This window comes from Silurus meridionalis, chromosome 13, assembly GCF_014805685.1.
Source record: "Silurus meridionalis isolate SWU-2019-XX chromosome 13, ASM1480568v1, whole genome shotgun sequence".
Classification (NCBI taxonomy): domain Eukaryota; kingdom Metazoa; phylum Chordata; class Actinopteri; order Siluriformes; family Siluridae; genus Silurus; species Silurus meridionalis.
In genome coordinates, this window is record NC_060896.1 from 24,460,781 (window position 1) to 24,480,063 (window position 19,283).

The following is a 19,283-nucleotide window of genomic DNA, read 5'->3' on the forward strand; positions in this document are numbered from 1 at the left end:
TCATGCTAATTCATATTAAATGAACTAAAGTTGATAAATGAAAATAGGACAGAGTGATTATAGAGACATTCTAGTTGCTACTAGATCTCGAGTTCCTGTAGTTCATGTGTTGTAAAACATCATTTACTCTAAAGCATTTTTCTGATCGAACCTGTCCACATGCTCCAATAAAGAATATATAGGCTACATATCCACTGCTTAACTTTTGCTCCATGTTTTTTCAGGCAAAGAGTTCCCGAACGCCTTCGATTCGCTGGTGAAGAAGATCTGCCGCTACCTGTTCCACGTGTTGTCGCACATCTTCTGGGCTCACTACAAGGAGACGGTGGCCATGGAGCTGCACGGACACTTAAACACGCTCTACACGCACTTCATCGTCTTTATACGAGAATTCAACCTGATGGACCCCAAGGAGACGTCAATAATGGACGACCTGACCGAGGCCCTGTGCACGCCCTTGCCCCCTCCTCCACAGAACCACGTAACAGAGAGATGAGGCTCGCACTTGTTCCCCCCTCCCCCTCCCTCTATGCTCTAGGGAGGACAAGAAGGACCCGCCCATTCACCTCCCGCAAACTTCGCTCTCTTTTTTACAACCGGTCAGGATGGGTCGGCCTGGACTGCGGGTGCAGCACTCACCCCAATCCCATCCCACCGCCTCCCCTTGCCGGAGGCTTTACTGTACTGCGAGCCCTTTAACCAGGAAGCATTCACTTTTCACCTTCTGGTCATTCGATATTTTTATTTGTGTTTTTTTTTGTTTTGTTTTTTGTTTGTTTTTTGTCGGTTTGGTTTTCTCATGCCCATGTACTATGAGGTTGGGTTGGGAGTACGTGACAATTGTTTTGGTTTGTATATTCCTCTTGACATCCCCATTAGAACGAAAAGATGTCAGGAAGATACTAGAGGCACTGCTTTTCTGTACAGTTTAAGAAGACGGGACCGTAAATCCTGCTCGGTCTTCTTAGTCATATAGGTGGAGTTATTGTTTGTTTTTTTGTTTTGTTTTGTTTTTTTATATCTTGGAGGTATAATGAGTGTGAAATTTAGCCCTTCAGGATCAGACTGTTTACCCATAATCCTTTACAGTACATCTGACTACTTTCCACCCCAAGATGCTCATTAACCCAGCATCTTACACAATGGCTGCACTTTTTAATTTTTCCTCTTTTTTCTTTCTTTCCTCCCCCCAATATACTAGGCAATTTAGACAGACCCCCACTTATGCCCCTCTCAGCACCGGAGCATATCACAGGCGGCCGATTGGATCCACCTAGAGAGCGGCACCAGTCCGAAAGCCTCGCTTCGTTGTGCTTTTTCCATTACGAGGCACAATGACAAAGACATTCTGTCTGCTACATTTGATTGTTCCATATCCCATAGAAAAGTACATCAGAATCCCCCCCCAATTTCATGTTCACTTTAAAGAAAAAAAAAAATAAAGTCTAAGGGAACAATTCGATTGAAATCATATCCGATCCGACGTATCGGCCCAGGCTCGCTTTGCAAGGACACTTTCGAAACGGAAAAGTGGCAAAAGAATGTAAAAAAATAGTCTTTGTATTTAACTGTATGAGAAAAATTATCCAGAGTGAATGAATGCGAGAGAGAGAGAGAGAGAACGAAAGGGGAAAAAAATCGATGTATGTAACCATGAAAGAGACAAAGAAAGATATTTTAATGTCCTCCCTTCATCACTGTTCAGAGAGTTCAGTTGAACTTCTCTTATTAGAGGGTTGGATGTTGTTCATTTTTATTTATTTATCATTTTGTTCCCCATTTGCTTTAGTTTTGGCTTTTTTTTTTTTCAGGACACGATTCTGTCTTTCATTTTTATGTATTTTAATAATACCTAAGTTAAAAGCGATTTAATATTTTAAGCTCTGCAAAAATTATACCCTAATAAAATATTTAAAATGTCACTACTTCCTGTGTTGTTCGCATCATTTCCTGGCAGATTGTCCCGGCGGAGGAATAATGATGAAAGAGTTCTTCAACAGAAAAATGAATTCTGTGGAATTCTTTGTGATGTTCGATCCATTATTGGTTGTCTTTCCCGAAAAAGCACTTTCCTCGTCACATTTCTCACTTGTCCGCTCTGACGAAAGAATAGAAGACGCTGTCTTTCTGCTCCAGCAGGACGTCGGGCCTGTCGTATTCCAGAATGGTTCCACGCTTCATCACGATGACCACATCAGAGCCCAAGATGGTGTGCACACGATGCTGCAGCGTGATACAATAAATATTACATTCAATTTAATTTAGCACTTCAATACACTTTCTATGCAAAAGTATTGCAACACGTGACTTTTCCAGCCGTATGTGGTTCTTCCCCAAACTGTATTTACAAAGTTGGAGGCACACAATTGTATAGGACGTCTTTGAATGCAGGAGCATTGCATTTCTGTTAGATCTTTTCCAAGGTTAATTCTTTAACTAACACATTTTTAGAATACATTTCCGAATCCTTAGATTCTTGACTAATTGATTGATTCTTCAGTAATTAACTCCTCACAGATGACTGAATATTTGATTTTCTAAACACAGTTTTTCTCTGCTGCTTTGGAGCATTTCTTGAATCATCCTTAATTTTGGGAAACCTGGAAGTGCATTCTGAAAACAATTTGTACAAACAAGACAACACATTGGATTTTGTACTTTTCTTAAAATCTTTCAAAAGTAAGTACAGTGGAACCCACTTATCTCGACCTCGGTTAACTCGCCAACCCTCTGTATGTAAAACGTTCTATAAAAAACTTTATATACGCGAAAATACGGTAGTGAGACAGCACTGTGCAGCCGCAGAAAAACTCGCGGGAGTGGCGGAAAAATCAAGCCTTACAGATGCTACAGGTGTAGGAAACTTTTCAGAGCTGTGTGTCAGAGTGAAATGACTCGAGAATTTAATTTTGACACTGGTTAGCTTTTTGTAAAAACGAACTACACCCCGCAAGTTTTTTGTGATTTTGTGAGCGATCTTTTTGTTTATAATGTTGGAGAATATAATAAAGGTTTGTTTTGAGAATCGACGGTGGATTGTATTGTATACTGGTAAATCTCTGCTGTTAGTTGGTGCACATATGCCTTTTGTTGTTAACAAACATGTATGTACATTTTTATAGCATGCCTTCATCAAACAAATCACAGCAACGCTGTTGTGTAAAAAAACCTCCAAAAACACGTGCATGCACATTCTCATTTAATAACGCACATCATGTACATAAAGAAATTTCAAGCACGTTAATATATTGCCATCATATTGGTTTTCGTTTGTCTCAATCATCGGTTATCTCGACGCTTTTTGGCAACCCCTAGGGCGGCGACATAACCGGGTTCCACTGTATTTGTATATCATCAGAATAAGTCCTTTTGTCATTGTTCACAAACAAGATCGTCAAAGTGTTTAGTCATGTTATCAGTATGACGGTGCACAGTTTTAGTATTTACTGATATAAACTACGGTTTGGATTGCAGTGATTTAAAATGCACAAGGCTGAATTTCTTCTGTACGGCATCTATGAATTTTACCAGCACAAATGTATTTATTTGATTGCATATTTGATTTATATCCAATGCAAGAAACTGGACAGGATTCACACTTTTTTACGGTACTGTACCGTATTAGTGTGCGTTGGTTTCTTGGTTGTTCATCCATATAATTCTGTGTTTTGCTCTGTCTGTATACACTCGCCGATTGAAGGTTCACGGGCTTCACTATCGATCTATATTAGAAAAGTAGTCGATCATTGGTTGATCTGCTGTACACTCCTCTAAATTAGTGACGTTCAAGATTCATCTGCACAATTCATCAATTCAAGACATAAAAAAAGTAATCAAATTTAACCCTGACAGCTTATAACATCTGGTTTAACTATTTTGCATTCAATGATATTTTGCCGAGATGATTTGGGGTTGAGGATATTCAGGTGAAACCAGTAGAACATATTTCGATCAACATGACATAAACAGCTGATAATGTAGGAAACAGGAAACACTTGTACACAATCGATTAAATGAATGCACAAAAGCATTAGAAATTTGAACAAAGCAACAAGAAATGCTATTGTGATATGGAGGTTGAACAAGTAGTTTTGAGAATTTTATTTCTGATCTGAGAAATGCTCCAAAGCAATTGAAAAAAAAAAAATTGTTGGACATATTCTTAGTTTGAGTTGAGTGTGGTGGTACTTACAGCAATATTTACAACCGTCCGATCTGCAAAAGCAGTCATAACGACTTTTTGTAGAATGCTCTCCTGGTCAGAACATAGGTGTTGAGGGTTAGTGCACTATTTTTTACGTTTTTTAAAATATTTATTGTGTATATGATCACTTACAGTGGCCATGTCAATAGACGCTGTGGCTTCATCCATGATGAGGATGCTGCTCTTCCTCACAAACGCTCGGGCCAGACAGAAGAGCTGCCGCTGCCCCTGACTAAAGTTTTCTCCCCCCTCAGTCACCATGGCTTCTAAATTGCAGACAGGACAACCTTATTGACCTTTATTACGTGGCTCAAAACTTTATTACAAATTCAAAACATTAGACACAATTAGATCAATTGATCAAGTTGGAAATATCTACACGAAAAATACAATTTATTTACAGTAAACAATGGATTAATTGTGATTAAAAAAAAACTAAATGTATATTTCTGGATTATAATGCAAAACAATTATGAATTATAATGCAAATTGTCTATGATAATTATACAATCTGATCAAATGTAGTCCCTAAATAAAATATATTATAAAATAGAATAGAATAATTAAATGCTCATATTTATTATAATGCCTCATTATTAAATTAATCAATCAGGACTGCCAGTATGAATGTTTTCCATGAAAAAAAAAAAAAAACACCTAAAATCCAATGAATAATGCCATGAAGTGTGTAGGATTGATTGGTGTTCTGTAGAAGGTTTAAAAGAGTTATCCAGGTGGACATTATGAACATCAATAAGTGAACTAATGTAGATCGCTTTAAGTGATGCTTCAGTAAGAAAGGTTGTCTAATATGGCATTAAGTTTGGTCCTTTGATTTGTCCTTAGATTTTTTTTCCTTTCCTTGACAAGAAAACCTTAAAGTTAATCTTCAAAGTGAATAGCTGAGAAGAAAGGAAATGAGCAAAGAACAAGAAGTTCCCACCTAGTCCTCCAGGTAAAGCTTCCACCACTGGTGTGAGCTGAGCAATATCCAGGGCTTCCCATAGCATCCGATCAGTGGCCATTCTCTCTGGATCCAAATTGAATCTAAAACGAAACCCAAAAAATTTGTAGAAGAGCATTCATGGACAAATTGTTCCAGTTTTCTATGGGATTATTTCTAAAGGATTTCTATGGGATAATGAACTAGCTCTAATACTGTTGTCTTTCTTTAGCAAAACAAAAAGGAGTTTCCAGTATTCAGTGACATTGTAGTAACGACAGAACGACAGGTGGAAGTTGGACTGCATCAAGGATCAGCTCTGAGCCCTTTTCTGTCTCCATGGACTATGATGTTTGCGGATGATATTGTGATTTGTGGTGAGAGTAGTGAGCAGGTTGAGAAGAGCCTGGAGAGGTGAAGGTATGCGCTGGAGAGAAGGGGAATAAAAGTCAGTAGGAGTAAGACAGAGTACATGTGTGTGAATAAGGGAGGGGGGGCAGTGGAGTGGTGCGGTTGCAGGGAGAAGAGGTGGAGAAGGTGGAGTAGTTCAGGTACCTGTGGTCAACAGTGCAAAGTAATGGAGAGTGTGTTAGAGAAGTGAAGGAAAGAGTGAAGGGGTGGTGTTATTTGTGATAACATGGTATCTGCATGAGTCAAAGGGAACGTTTATAGGACTTTGGTGAGAACTGCGATGTTGTATGGTTTAGAGACAGTGGCAATGAGTAAAAGACAGGAGGTGGAGCTGGAGGTAGCAGAGCTGAAGATGTTGAGGTTTTCGTTGGGAGTGATGAGAATGGACGGGATTAGAAACGAGTTTATTAAAGGGACAGCGCATGTAGGACGTTTTGGGAACAGAGTGATCTGATCGAGATGGCTTGGACATGTGCAGAGGAGGGACATGGGGTATATCGGTAGGAGAATGCTGAGGGTGGAGCCACCAGGAAGGAGAAAAAGAGGAAGTCCAAGAAGGAAGGTTTATAGATGTGGTAAGGGAAGACATGCAGGAAGTTGGTTTGAAAGAGCAGATGTAGAGGACAGGGGGGTATGGAGACGGATGATCTGCTGTGGTGACCCCTAATTGGAGAAGCTGAAAGAAGAGGAAGAAGTAAGGCTTACCGAATTGTTCCACTGAATAAAAATGGGTCTTGAAGAATGATGGAAAACTTTGAGCGCAGGGTTTGAAGGGGCAGTTTAGCAATATCAATGCCATCGATAATAATTCGGCCTTAAAAAAGAAAACAGAATGTCACCAAACGTAAAAAATGACAATTCAAGTGCAATACTGAGAAATATGGATCTTTTTTTATTATTATTACCCTCGCATGTGTCTACCATTCGGAAAAGAGCCAAGGAGAAGGAAGACTTTCCACTTCCTGTTCGTCCACATATCCCCACCTGTAAGAATACAAAGTTCTAAAACATATTTTTTGGGAATGTCTTGTAAAAAAATCTCATGAACGGGTTAAGATGGTGTTGCCTTTTGTCCAGGTTTGATGTGAGCATTGACTCGCTTCAGGATGGGCTTCAAGCTGCTATCGTATCTTACACTAAGGTTCTTGATTTGGATCTCACCATATTTGGGCCAACCTGCTGGAACTTGAGCTGGAGCTGGAACATCAAAATAAACACATAATCAGTAATGAGTTCTTTGTGCATTGCACCTTGTAAGATTAATCAGTTGGCTCCCCCTTTTGCTGCCAAAACAGTTCTGACCCATTGAGCATTAACAGCATTAACTTCTTTAGCAGTTTATGCTACAGGAGCTCATCTGTTGGATCGGACCACACGGTCCAGCCTTCGACCCCACGTCCATCAATGAGCCTCAGTGGACCATGACCCTGTCGCCGGTTCACCACCACAGTTTTATCCTTGTACCACTTTTAATAGATACTGACTACTGCAGAACAGAAACAGCCCACAAGAGCTGCAGTTTTGGAGATGCTCTGACCCAGTCTTCTAGCCATCACAATTTGGCCCTTGTCAAATTCACACAATCCTTACACTTGCCCATTTTTCCTGCTTTTAACACCAACTTAAGGTTCACTTGCTACTAACAGGTGCCCCCCACAAACAGGTCGCACATTTTTATCTTTTCTAAATGTACAGTACCTTAAATTAATATTGTTCAAGTTGTTAATACACAAACAAATTTTAACAGATGTAGATAATATATTACTTTTACAAACATCTCTACCTTTGTTATTAATTATTTTATATTTGTTTAATTATTTTACACTCTGAAAATTATTCTTTTGATATTAATTGATATTGAGATGTCATATTTTTATAGGTTTATGTTAATTGTTAAATATAGTAAATAGCGCCTTTAAGAATTATGTCCTGGTTCCGGCTGCGTTCCAGTTTTATTTCTTATATAAAACGTGTCCAGAGGAGTCTTTGTTGTCCGTTCTCGTTCATTCGCCAACACAACAGAGTGAAGGTGCAGACCAGTCACATAATCAACAATATACAAATGTGTTTATTATTAGTGAAACCAAACTCAACATAGAGCATGAAGACAAATATTCTTGTAAATGTTTTAAAGTAATTATGGTGTTTTAAATAATGTAAATCATCAGTACACCAAAGGGAACTTTTGATATGTTTCCACACGGATGGTTTTAATTGCCAGATTTGTGCATCATGGTGGATTTTGGCCCTTTTTTATACTTAGTGTTACTTTGTCAGTCAAACAAATTTTTAATAATGAAAAAAAAAAATTCCGGTAGAGTTTATTTTTTTATTTTTTTAATCTCTGAGTAAATTAAGGGCATTGTGAATAAATGTGTTTCGCTGAAGATTGTATTTTTGCCTCTTTTATGTATTTTATTTATTTATTTACATTTTTAATAAAAATGGTCACACATAAATAGTGATGCCTTAATATAATTAGTTTAATAAATGTATTTATTTTCAAATTAATATTAATTCATTTTAAAATTAAATTAATTTGCATTAAAACCTACTACACACACACACACACACACACACACATATTTATAAGTGTGTATAGTATAGTAGTAGATAAACAAAACAATGAATAAGTCAATCATAGATAGAAATTTTTCTCCTTAGATTTCAAATGAAGCCATATGTTGGAAAGTACTGTAGATCTCCAGGATGGTTGGACTGCGATGCAGAAATGCTAGAAGTCATAAAGTCTTTTTTTAAAATGCACTACAAGCATTTCTCAGCTATGGCTTTTTTTAATGTTTAGATTTTTTTACATGGCAGCATTAAGAAATATCTATTTAGGATTCATAGATTTGGCTATGGAGAAAAACAGTGTTGACCACTGGCACTACCATCCAGCCGAACAGGAGACAGACAAGTTTTTAGCTGATTCAGGTCTTTTCACAAAATTTGAAAAAGTTCAATAGGGTGAATACTTTTAGCACAATGTACAATGCTCATTTCACCATCCACGCACTCATTTCTCCATTGTAGTTCTCTGGCTCTGTGTTGAGCAGCCTGCTGATCCTCTTCACACACCCGAGCTGTACCTCCATATCAGCCAGGTTACGCACCATCCAGTTCAGGTAATTAGACACCTGGAGTATATCAGATACAGAGTTACAGAACAGAAAGCTATGTAATAATGTAAAAGTATGATATTTGATAAAAAGGATGGACAGGTTTTACCATGAGAGCATAGGTGAGGCCCAGACCCACTAATCCAGCTGAGAGCTGACTATACAGGGCACTGCTGATAGATGCCACAGCTGCAATGAGCACCACAAATGCCCCAATGTACTCCTGATGAGACAAGATTTAATACTATTACTAGAGTCATGGCATGAGAAGTATCTTGGATTTCTACATATCTACAATCTTTAGTTCTTTCATTACTGTTTTTAGTAAATATATGCTTCTGCCATTAAAATCCAACTGGACATTGGGAATTAAAATAGTGTATATGTCAGAGCTATCTGTGAACGACAATCCAAGAGAGCAAAGTTTACTATGTTTTCTGGGTGGGATCGACTTTATAGTCTCTCTTCCCTGTCAATCACAGGAACACTATCCTATCATGTAAGTCCGTAACTCATGAACAAAATCCATTGGAAGAAGCACGTGTTAAACTCCACCCTCCTCAACTAGAAACTGTTGTTGAAAGCAAAAAAACAGGTACTGTAGCTAATGTAATTGACCAAAATGGAGAAAAACACTAAGAAAAAATATAGACATAATATATAAATATAGTCTTGTAGCGGTTAGTATTTCTTTTCTTTCTCTTCTTTTTGTTAAGGAAATGATTTATTTGTGACATCGAATTGAGCAATATGCAAAATAAGCCACTGTATAGTCAAAAAGTCATCGTATATCCATATTAAACAGCTGTAGTGTGATATAATGCTTTTCTATTGGTGTATGTCTTTGATTGAATTTACCATGCGAACTTCGAGCCAGCGATTGGCTGCTGTGAGAAAGAGCGAAGCAATGTTATTGGCATCTGTGCATTCCAGAAGTCTCTTCTTAAATTTTTGCTCATGTCTGCAAGCAAACACAAACAAAGTCATTTTTCATTTTAATAACTATGAAAATACTCATATTATTTTTTATCATCTGTATGTGTGTGGATAGTGTACCTAAAGGCTCTGATGGTGGTGAGACCCTCTATAGTCTCTGAGTAGTGGGACAGCAGGGGGATCTGGGTATTGTTCTCTAACTGTTGCAAATCCCTGCAAAACACACACACACACACACACTCAATACTGTTTCTAGAAACTGCGTATATAATCCCGTTAATTTATTGTATACTAACACGTCCATATCAACATCCATAAAAGGCAAAGATTATAGAGATATGAAAAAAAAAAAAACAAATAGCACAACTGTTCAAAGAATCTGCAAATAGAGATTCAATAAATCTTAGAGTAATGCAGCTTAGCCACTGCAGTGTGTCAGCTATTGTTTTTTCCTAATTTCAGATAGTGGCATTTCTTATTTCCAATGTGAATGGCTAAGTTTATTTATCTTCTTCTATAGATTTGTTTCCAGCGACTTGGTCATTAATTAACAGCAGCCAAATTGAAAATTATTTGAAGCTGAACAGTTTTTACACTTGTGTAAATTCTATTCAATTTTACACAAACTCAGAAGGTTTGTAGCATGCACGCTTCTATACACTTATCCAAGTGTTTAACAAATGCCTGGAAAGATTCGCCATTGAAGGTTTTGTCTGTACGCCTGAACCATCCTAGGACATCCTTCTTCACTTCGTCGCTAGTTCTGAAATGCTGACCTCTGAGGAACTTGTTGATTATCCTGATCGGGGGTTTCACATGCTGAATGTTCACAGGAATGACTACTGTGTGCTGGAAACCGTCATGACCGGGATCGCCACTGATGGGTGTACTGCCATTTTTAACATTTACACCATTTAAATGTCTTTCTGGGGCTAAGCGTATCATCACTGTACTGTGCTTCAAGTATTCTGTAGATATCAGTGGCTTTTTACGCCTTTGTCCACACGGAACTTCAACACCACCTTTGTTCCTTTCTGGACTGATCCGTAACATGTGCCCCACCTATCAGTAATAAGACACACTAGCCACTAGCCACTAGTCACGCTACACTAGCATGCTAGCAAGTCCCAGTTTGACTTGAACGCTGCAATTCAGCAGCTTCACACTGTAAATGGGGCCCACCATTTTATTAGCAACCACAATAAAACTTTTATCCAAAACTTTTAGATGGCTCTGTTTTACTAACCCTATTTTTATAAATGCAGACAATATTTAGTGACCTCACAAAAATAAACACACTTAAGTTCAAATTCAAATTTTGACTCCTATCATAAAATCAAGAACTGGTAATGTGTTGAAATGCCAGTGCAGAACTCACCTGGATGCCACCCGAAAGTACTTCTGAATAAAATAGCAGATGATGGCCAGTGGAAGCAGAGCGATGAGGAAGACTGGAGTGATGAAGGATATGATACCCACCGCCGACACACACAGTAGAGTGGAGCGACTCAAACACTCCATGGTAACCGGGATGTGCTAGGTGTAATTCAATTCAGTTTGTTAGTGTAGGGAATTTTAAGGACGTACTCCAAAATTCTTCAATGCAAATGCAATCCTTTTGTCCTCCAGACAGAAGTTTATATTTTGTGAAGTATCTTGATTATATGGCATATTGATTTTTGTCAAAGTATAAAAATCAAGATGCTGTGATGGACAGAGTGTTTTAAAGTGATAACAAGAATCTCTTGGGAAAGTACACTAATGAGAAAATAAATGAGAAAATAGCCATAGATAGATTATTGTTATTATTAGTTCTTTATAATTAAATTTTTATTGAAGTTTATTTTTGGTTTGAAATGTTTTAATGTTTAATTACCTTAGACACTAATTACCTGATCAATAATGTTGATGTCACCTGAGAATCGGTTCAGAATATTCCCAAGAGGTGTCGTCTCAAACAGCCTGAAATGTAAAATCCACAGAATTTTGTATTTAATCATTAAATCATTCCTCAGCACTGTAGCAGTAACAACATAGTCCTTTAGGGAATTTAATACCTCATTGGAGCGATGATTATGATACGGAGTAGACTGGAGTGGAGTTCCTGAGCTACCCGGAGACCTGTCCACTCCACGGCCACAGAGGTGACCAAACATAAGACAATACACAGAAAACACAGGACACAAAACACTTGCAGATACAAAGGATGACTCAGCACTTTGTCTTGGGACTAGAGAGAGAAAAAGACAGAGAGAATTATAATATTTCAGCAAAAAAAAATATGGCACCTTTATAGTTAGCATTAGTGCTTAAATCTTGTAAGTCATAGTTTAGCATTATAAACATTTGCACATCTGAAGTGTCACACACTTGCCTCAGTCAAACAGACTTACTATAGGCTTTTGTGTGATAGTTTCTAAAAGTTTAGATATGCAGTTTCTGTTCATCTAAATCTATTAGCCCCATATGAAATGTATGCTATTTTTAAAACAACATATGTGTACATCCTAGGATCACTGTTAATGCGTTGACTAGGTTTTTATTATTTTGATGTTTTGCTCCTCAGCTTATTCTGATCTAATTTATGAGCAGCTGAATCACTACCCGGTTTGGGAATTGCACCACCTCGGATTGCAAGACTCTACAGTGGATAGAGCAGAAAGCTGAGAAGATCATTGGAGCCTCTCTCCCTTCTATCATGGACATTTTTACACCAAATCCAACAGAATTATGGACAACCCCACACACCCCTCACACACACTCTTCACCATCCTGACATCTGCAGTGGTGGACAAAGTACATAAAGCATGACCTTAAGTAAAACTAGAGATACAGTAGGTAAAATATGACTCCAGTAAAAGTAAAAGTGTCCCTTTAAACTTTCACTTGAGTAAAGTACAAAAGTAGTTGCCTTCAAGTGTCCAATTACAATGATTTATTATGGCTCTAATGTCTTATTATCATTTTTATCACAAGACTTAATCAACTCAGACTCTAATGTTACTCTTAGCACATCAATCTTTTCATATAATGATGTTAATAAGTTTCAGTTTTAGAAAGCTCCTTTCTGCTTCAGCTACCATCACTAGATGAGTAAGACATATTCTCAGAGCAGTCCACAAATTTGGATGCATTTCTTCAAGCCCCATTTCATGTATAAATATCACCCTAAATGCAAAAAAATAAATACACGTCCTTGTGCACAATTTATTAAACTCCCAGAACCAATAACCAAATCCTTGGCTAATTGTAGCCATAAAACACATACAACATATATATATATATATATATATATATATATATATATATATATATATATATATATATATATATATATATATATCCTTATAATATATGTCTTTTATATTAGCTTTTTAAGCTGCACTGGAGTTTCCCCTTAATTAACTCAGCTCAGGACCTGTTCAGTACAATCACAGAAAATCTTCATGACATCACCTCAATTAAACTACAATCCAAATAGACTAGTTAGTCTGTTATTGTTTTGTTGCTACACATCTTATGATAAACTACATAAGTGGCAATCAAAACCTAAACCCTTCTTTCACATTGTCATTATGGAGCATTGCTTGTTGAATTTTGAGGAAAATTATGAATGTAATGAATTTTGGTATAAGGCTGTAACATAACAAAATGTAGTAATAGTCAATTTTATTTGTTTTTATTTGTACAGTATATTTTAACAATGGACATTGTCGCAAAGCAGCTTTACACAGATAATGTGGTAAGAAAGAATTAATAATAATTTTTGTCCCTAATAAGTGAGCTGGTGGAGACTGTGGCAAGGAAAAACTTCCTGAGATGGCATAAGGGAGAAACCTCGAGAGGAACCAGACTTAAAAGGGGGAAACCGATTTCATCTGGGTTTCACCGAATGTCCATTAATTACAGTTAAATGATGTTGAGGTTTGCACTGATGGTGATCAAATGCAAACCGTAGTCCTGAGTGTAGCAGACTGTTGACATTAAGTAGAGAAAGTCCTTAAGTGACTATAAAAGTAAAGCGCTGTGAATATTTTCGAATGTACTGTATGGTTGAAATGACAATAAAGCTACTTGACTTGGTAAAATTTAATGAAAGAAAAAAATCCCACTAAGTAAATGATGTGACATTGTGACACTCGCATGGATTTAACACTATTCCAAAGAAACCCAAAACAACAAGATATTCATGTACAAGTGGTTTAACTTGACCTGTTTGACTAAAAAACCTTGATAGACATTGATTGTCCTGACCTGTCCAGATGTACAGTTTCTCTCTGTACTGTCAGTATGAGCTGTGATGGCCTGAGATGTCCAGTGGGCAAGCCAGTAGTCTATGGCCAGCATCAGCGTGTGTTTGGTGAGCTGTGACAAGATGAGCAGTGGAAGCAGTAGGAAGCCTGCTGTTCGCAGATATGTCCCCAGTGAGCCCCATAGCATTGTGTTCCTCGGACGCAACTCGGCTGTCAAGCTGTCCTCGTCTGTACATAGGGAACCATCTGTGGGGAGCAAACACTGCAGTCAGGCTGGTGACTTTATCATTTTCCAGGGGTTTAATGAAATTAAAATAACACCAAAGAAGTTGTTGAGATCATTTGCAGATTACATTGCATTTTCATTATTCATTTTATTTAGTGATGGTATGAAAGAGTATTGGTTATTGTATCTAATATATTTAGTTTTTATTTGACTGGGGATATTGTTTGTTATGCCTGATCTAAAGACACTTGTTGAGACTTTACCTTCATCCTCTGTGGCAAGAGTGTCTCTGGAATACATCTTTCTGAAACTCTTCCTCTTCAGCTCCACAGCGTTCTCCTGTGTGAGAAAAAAAAGACTCCATTGGAAACCTTTTTCAGTAAACCTGACCTACAGAAACTAGGGGATTTAAATTAATCTGGAAAATTACTTTAATTAATTAATTAATTTAATTTTATTTTATTTTAGTCAGTATTCAGATTTGGCGTTCTTTAAAAATTATTTGTATATTAAAGGAATTTTATTTAACTTTTCATAAAGGGAAAAAATGGTTAAGTTTTTTTTATGGTTCCAATAGAAGGTCAAATCAAATAAGATGGGTGTTTGATTTAGTATTTATTTTTTTTGTTAAACATAATCTTACATTATGCAGCAATCAAATAGAAAAAAAAAATATACAAAAAAAATCCTAATAAAATCCTTGTTATGAAGAAAAAATAGCCCATACCTCAACCTTAAGAAAGTGGTGGAAAGTTGCATTTCATCACCTTGTTTTGTCTGTTCATCAGAGTTTTCCAGTGTTCAAAGAGTTCAGGCTCGGAACACTGGATGTCCTTTAAGGTACCTTGTGTCTGGACTGTTCCATCCTTCATGGCTATGATCTTTGGGGTTTAGAAAGGAAATAAAAAAATATGACGTCCCCACATTTTTATTGAGGAGCATAGTTGGCTGTTATAAATGGTAATAAATGCACACATGTTTTATACATCATATAATGGAATAAAACATACAATGGAAGAAATCACTACTAGCTTACTACTTTTTTTAAGTAATGGTCAACAACCAAAACCTAGTAGTGAATATTGTGTGAATAATGTATGTATGCTAATGTGTAGTTCTCACCCAGTCTGCGTGTGGTAAGTACTGCAGTTTGTGTGTCACGAGCACCACAGTCCTTTTCTCCTGTCTGAGGAACTTCAGAATTCCCTCCAGCATCAGGTGGTCACTCAGGTGGATGTCCAGGGCTGAGAATGGGTCATCCTAAAGGTAACAGACTATTTTATCTCTTTGTATACACTAAAAAAATGTGAAAAAATATACAGAAATAATGGATACTTTTTCCAGACAGATATAAAAATGAGGTGAACAAGTGAGAGGTTTTTACTTATATGCATACACTCTGATCAGGGCATGTGGTTTATGTTGTTACTTAGTTTTTTCCAGTTTTGGCCACACCCACTTCACAATTAAACTGGAATATAATTTATATATAAATGGGAAACTAAGCAGCAAGGCAATAACTATCTAAAATAACTAAAATCATTGCTACCAAGATCTCAAAGAATTTGTGACTTTCTAAACCACTTTTTTACTTTTCACATGTCTAATACGGGGCAAACTGTAACTTTGGTCTTGTTTTTTCTGTAGCATTTCTTTTGTTTTACTACATGCATACATTTTAGTTTGCTGCTTTGAAACTTTAAAGGTTTATATAAGTACTTGTGGGGATTGTTTGGGGCAATTACTACACTCCATCTGCCATCCACAGATGGCTAAAACATATACTGTAGCTGGTTTATCAATTTTCTTGACAATAAAAACAGATTGTGTGATTACTGTGTTTTTAAGAATAATTTCTTGTCATATCGTACAAGATGATTATAATAAAACCACGGTTATGTTTTTATCATCTATGTGTTAACATGTTCACCAAGTCTAATAATAGACTATAGATGTAAACAATATGTTTATTTGTTAATAAACATGGCTTGGGCTTAAAAATGGGGTCATTAACATGATTGATATGTATTGCTGTACATGAGTATGTTGCCTTAATGCTTCTTTATTGCTTAAATGACATTTCTTGTGGGTTTCTTGTAAGCTGGACATACACATTTTACATTTAGATTTGGCAAACACTCTTATTCAGAGTGTGTTTATTCCAATTCACAATGATTCCATTCATACACTGAGCAGACGAGAGTTAAGGGCCTTGTTCAAGAGCCAGCAGTGACGGTGTTGGGATTTGAACTCCCAAGTCCTACATCACAATGAGTGAGTTGCCACTTCCCTATGTGTTCTAAAGAGCGACCAAAAAAAACCTTTTTCTGTGTGTCATTTTGTAAATGCTCTTCACTCACCAGGAACACCACCCTAGTTTGCTGATAAAGAGCTCTGGCTACACTGATGCGCTGCCTTTGTCCTCCAGACAGAATGATGCCCTGAGAAAGTGACAGAGAAACCTGAACAAACACACACACATAAATATACATCTAAACACATACAAACACCTACCCTCTCTCCAACCACGGTTTGGTCTCCTTGGGGAAGTGTGTCGATATCAGGTTGGAGCTGGCATGCCTCAATCACTTCTGCGTACCTGAATGAAAAACAATATTTTTCAATTTTAATGCTGACTCCATCTCTATACCTTTATAGACATTGTTAATTTATTATAATATTTTCTCTACTGTCTTCAACATAGAATTAATTAATTCTACCATTAGTTTATTCGTTCACTAATACCACCATCTCCATTCCACGAAGCAGTTTGAACATTCTTCAAAATGGAGCAATCGAATGCAATTGGTGCATCAAATTGTCACTTTTTGCCTGCAGCAAAATTTATATAAGCTTCAGCGCACTTCTAAATAATTTTGCTGGACCTTAAGGCACTTGAAGGAAGGAAGGAGGGAAGAATCGTAGGGGATTTAATATGACAGGTCCTCCATCTTGCTTAGGGGCTTTAAAGCTCTATTCAAACAGCATTAGTTTCACGTGCGTAGGCAAGAAAAATGTACAGACTATATTTTCACTTCTGTACTGCTTCATATTCTTCATATTTAATATATATTGCATCCACCTATATTTTCTCTTATGAATCACATTATTCCCAAACCAGAGAAAGACAGTTTACATAGCTACAATTTGCATCATTATTTTCTGTAAATTTGTTAGAAAATTTCATGTGAAATGAAGAATATCTTTTTCTACAATTACACCGCAAAAACATTTTACACTGAGTGCGAACAGGGCTACATTGGAAAAGGTAAAATTATTCTGTAAGAAATTGGCTTCCAGATGGAGGGATATCACAACTGTGGGCTAATCAGGTAGAAAACACACTTTTACTTTATTTTTGCTCCGCTCAAGTGTCTGTTGCTGGTGTTAACCTCAGACGTAATGTTTATACTTATATTTAGACAATTCTAAATAAAATCTGGAAAGAAAAAGGAGCAGACAAAACAACTGACCATTACTAGCAAATAACATTGTTATGAAATGTAATTTAATATCTGGCATTACCATTATCACTGCAGGGTGACTAGCATGTAAACATCTTGCTAGTTCATGCTTTCTTTTCTCATTTCCCAAAAGCAATTTGTGAAGTAGACAATGGCATTCCAATTTGTTTCCAGGGTTGAGATGAAAACCCCGGCAGAATGAGGTATTGTGTTTGTGCAGAGAACTGTGCTCGCTCCAATGAAGCACAGAGCACAATTCTATTTATCAGCAGGCTTGGCTTTTCACATGACTAACCATAAAGAGAAGAAAACACGAAGAACACTGGTAACTGCTCGAACAGGGCTGTACTGCTCTTTACCTTTTCCTGTTAGGAGCCGTGTTGAACAAGATGTTCTCCTCCACTGTGGCATTGAGAAGCCATGGCCTCTGAGAAGCGTAGGCCACCGAACCTCTTTTTCTACAAATCAAAGAAAACGTGTCATGTGGGAATAGAAATGTAAGTGTACTTAAATTAAATCAATAATTTGCTTGCACTGAGCGTATATACAGTTTATTACGTACTCAGGTCCTTTCGGGCCAGCGACATGATTGACGAGCAACCTGCAGACAAATCATTAATTAAGTTAATTAAATTATAGCCAAATTTATTAGTTGCCAAAGTATTTTTTTCAGTAAACAGATCGATAATAAATAATAAAGATTATTTAAATCAGGGGTTTTCAACTGGTTCTGTGCCAGGGACCACCATTCTGACTAACAAGTAATCCGCGGCCCACTATTGTGTGTGTGTGTGTGTGTGTGTGTGTGTGTGTGTGTGTGTGTGTGTGTTTGGGGGTTGGGGTGTACTCCTTACCTGTTAGTGGGATTTCTGGGCGCTGTGACTTCCACATAGTCTGTCTATTCGTGGTGATATAGTGTTACATAGTGACAGCCTCATATCATTCTCTGGTTCTAGCCTTGCCCTGTACTTCTTCTTTAGATATGCCAGTGTGGAAAAACTGCTCTCACAAAGGTTTGTAGTTGGAAAGGGTAAAAGACACCTCAATGCTTTTACTGTAAGCTCTTGAAATTCTGTCTGGCAACTTATCCAGAACTTATTATAAGCACACTGTATTGAATGACATAAATGGAGAAAACCCAATGGTGCTGTCCCACATAATTTAAGTTTGTAGATGCAAAGTGCCATGGTTTAAAAAAAAGTATTGTATTGTTCACTAAAACATACTGCCAAACACTGTCAGTTAATCCTGTGTCAGTTTGAATATTTTAGATATTTTCATTAAATTCAGTTTTCCCACTAATGTGCAAATATTCTGGAAATGTTTGGAAAAATAAATTATGGAAAAAAAGTGATTTTAATAGTGAAATTATGTAGGCTGTCACGGACTACATGCAATGCCGCCGCGGACCACCAGGGGCCGCGGACCACCGGTTGAAAACCCCTGATTTAAATGTATGATTTAGTATTATTAGGGTTAGGGTCAAGAGTTAGATGGTTTGGCTAGAGTTGGAAATAAAGTTAAGGGTTTGAGGATCAGGGTTAAAGTTGGGTTTAGGAGTAAGTGTTTGGGTAAGACAGGGGTAGGGGTAAATTAGAGTTTAGGGATTAGGGATAAATTAGGTTATTAGGTAAATTAGGTAATTATAAAAAAAAATAATACAATTAAAGTAGATTTACAGAAACAGTTAAGTAAGTAAAAAACAAGGTCTTTTGACAGACAAT

General features: G+C 37.1%; 2 protein-coding genes across 8 annotated transcripts in view; one reads left to right on the forward strand and one right to left on the reverse strand.

Annotated features, from left to right (window-relative positions):
• mob2b (MOB kinase activator 2b) overlaps positions 1-1,828 on the forward strand; it is a 42,818-nt gene extending 40,990 nt beyond the window's left edge. For 2 of the 4 annotated variants that reach the window (XM_046863960.1, XM_046863959.1), the window contains exon 5: positions 225-1,828. In XM_046863960.1, the coding sequence (XP_046719916.1) occupies positions 225-496 (272 nt within the window). In that variant the 3' untranslated portion in view covers positions 497-1,828. The remainder of the gene's footprint in view (positions 1-224) is intronic. The other 2 variants (XM_046863961.1, XM_046863958.1) reach the window with 2 other exon arrangements.
• The window catches only part of abcc8b (ATP-binding cassette, sub-family C (CFTR/MRP), member 8b), a 30,791-nt gene continuing 12,667 nt past the window's right edge, over positions 1,160-19,283 (reverse strand). For 2 of the 4 annotated variants that reach the window (XM_046863957.1, XM_046863954.1), the window contains 22 exons: positions 18,122-18,160; positions 17,919-18,017; positions 16,610-16,694; positions 16,456-16,536; positions 15,218-15,355; positions 14,863-14,976; positions 14,359-14,434; positions 13,871-14,115; positions 11,674-11,846; positions 11,509-11,578; positions 10,995-11,152; positions 9,737-9,829; positions 9,539-9,641; positions 8,790-8,903; positions 8,578-8,698; positions 6,625-6,755; positions 6,464-6,542; positions 6,264-6,372; positions 5,148-5,251; positions 4,337-4,470; positions 4,193-4,255; positions 1,160-2,223 (listed from right to left, as the gene is read on the reverse strand). In XM_046863957.1, coding sequence (XP_046719913.1) covers positions 2,086-2,223; positions 4,193-4,255; positions 4,337-4,470; positions 5,148-5,251; positions 6,264-6,372; positions 6,464-6,542; positions 6,625-6,755; positions 8,578-8,698; positions 8,790-8,903; positions 9,539-9,641; positions 9,737-9,829; positions 10,995-11,152; positions 11,509-11,578; positions 11,674-11,846; positions 13,871-14,115; positions 14,359-14,434; positions 14,863-14,976; positions 15,218-15,355; positions 16,456-16,536; positions 16,610-16,694; positions 17,919-18,017; positions 18,122-18,160 — 2,467 coding nt within the window. In that variant the 3' untranslated portion in view covers positions 1,160-2,085. Of the gene's footprint in view, positions 2,224-4,192; positions 4,256-4,336; positions 4,471-5,147; positions 5,252-6,263; positions 6,373-6,463; positions 6,543-6,624; positions 6,756-8,577; positions 8,699-8,789; positions 8,904-9,538; positions 9,642-9,736; positions 9,830-10,994; positions 11,153-11,508; positions 11,579-11,673; positions 11,847-13,870; positions 14,116-14,358; positions 14,435-14,862; positions 14,977-15,217; positions 15,356-16,455; positions 16,558-16,609; positions 16,695-17,918; positions 18,018-18,121; positions 18,161-19,283 lie in introns of all 4 variants that reach the window. The other 2 variants (XM_046863956.1, XM_046863953.1) reach the window with 1 other exon arrangement.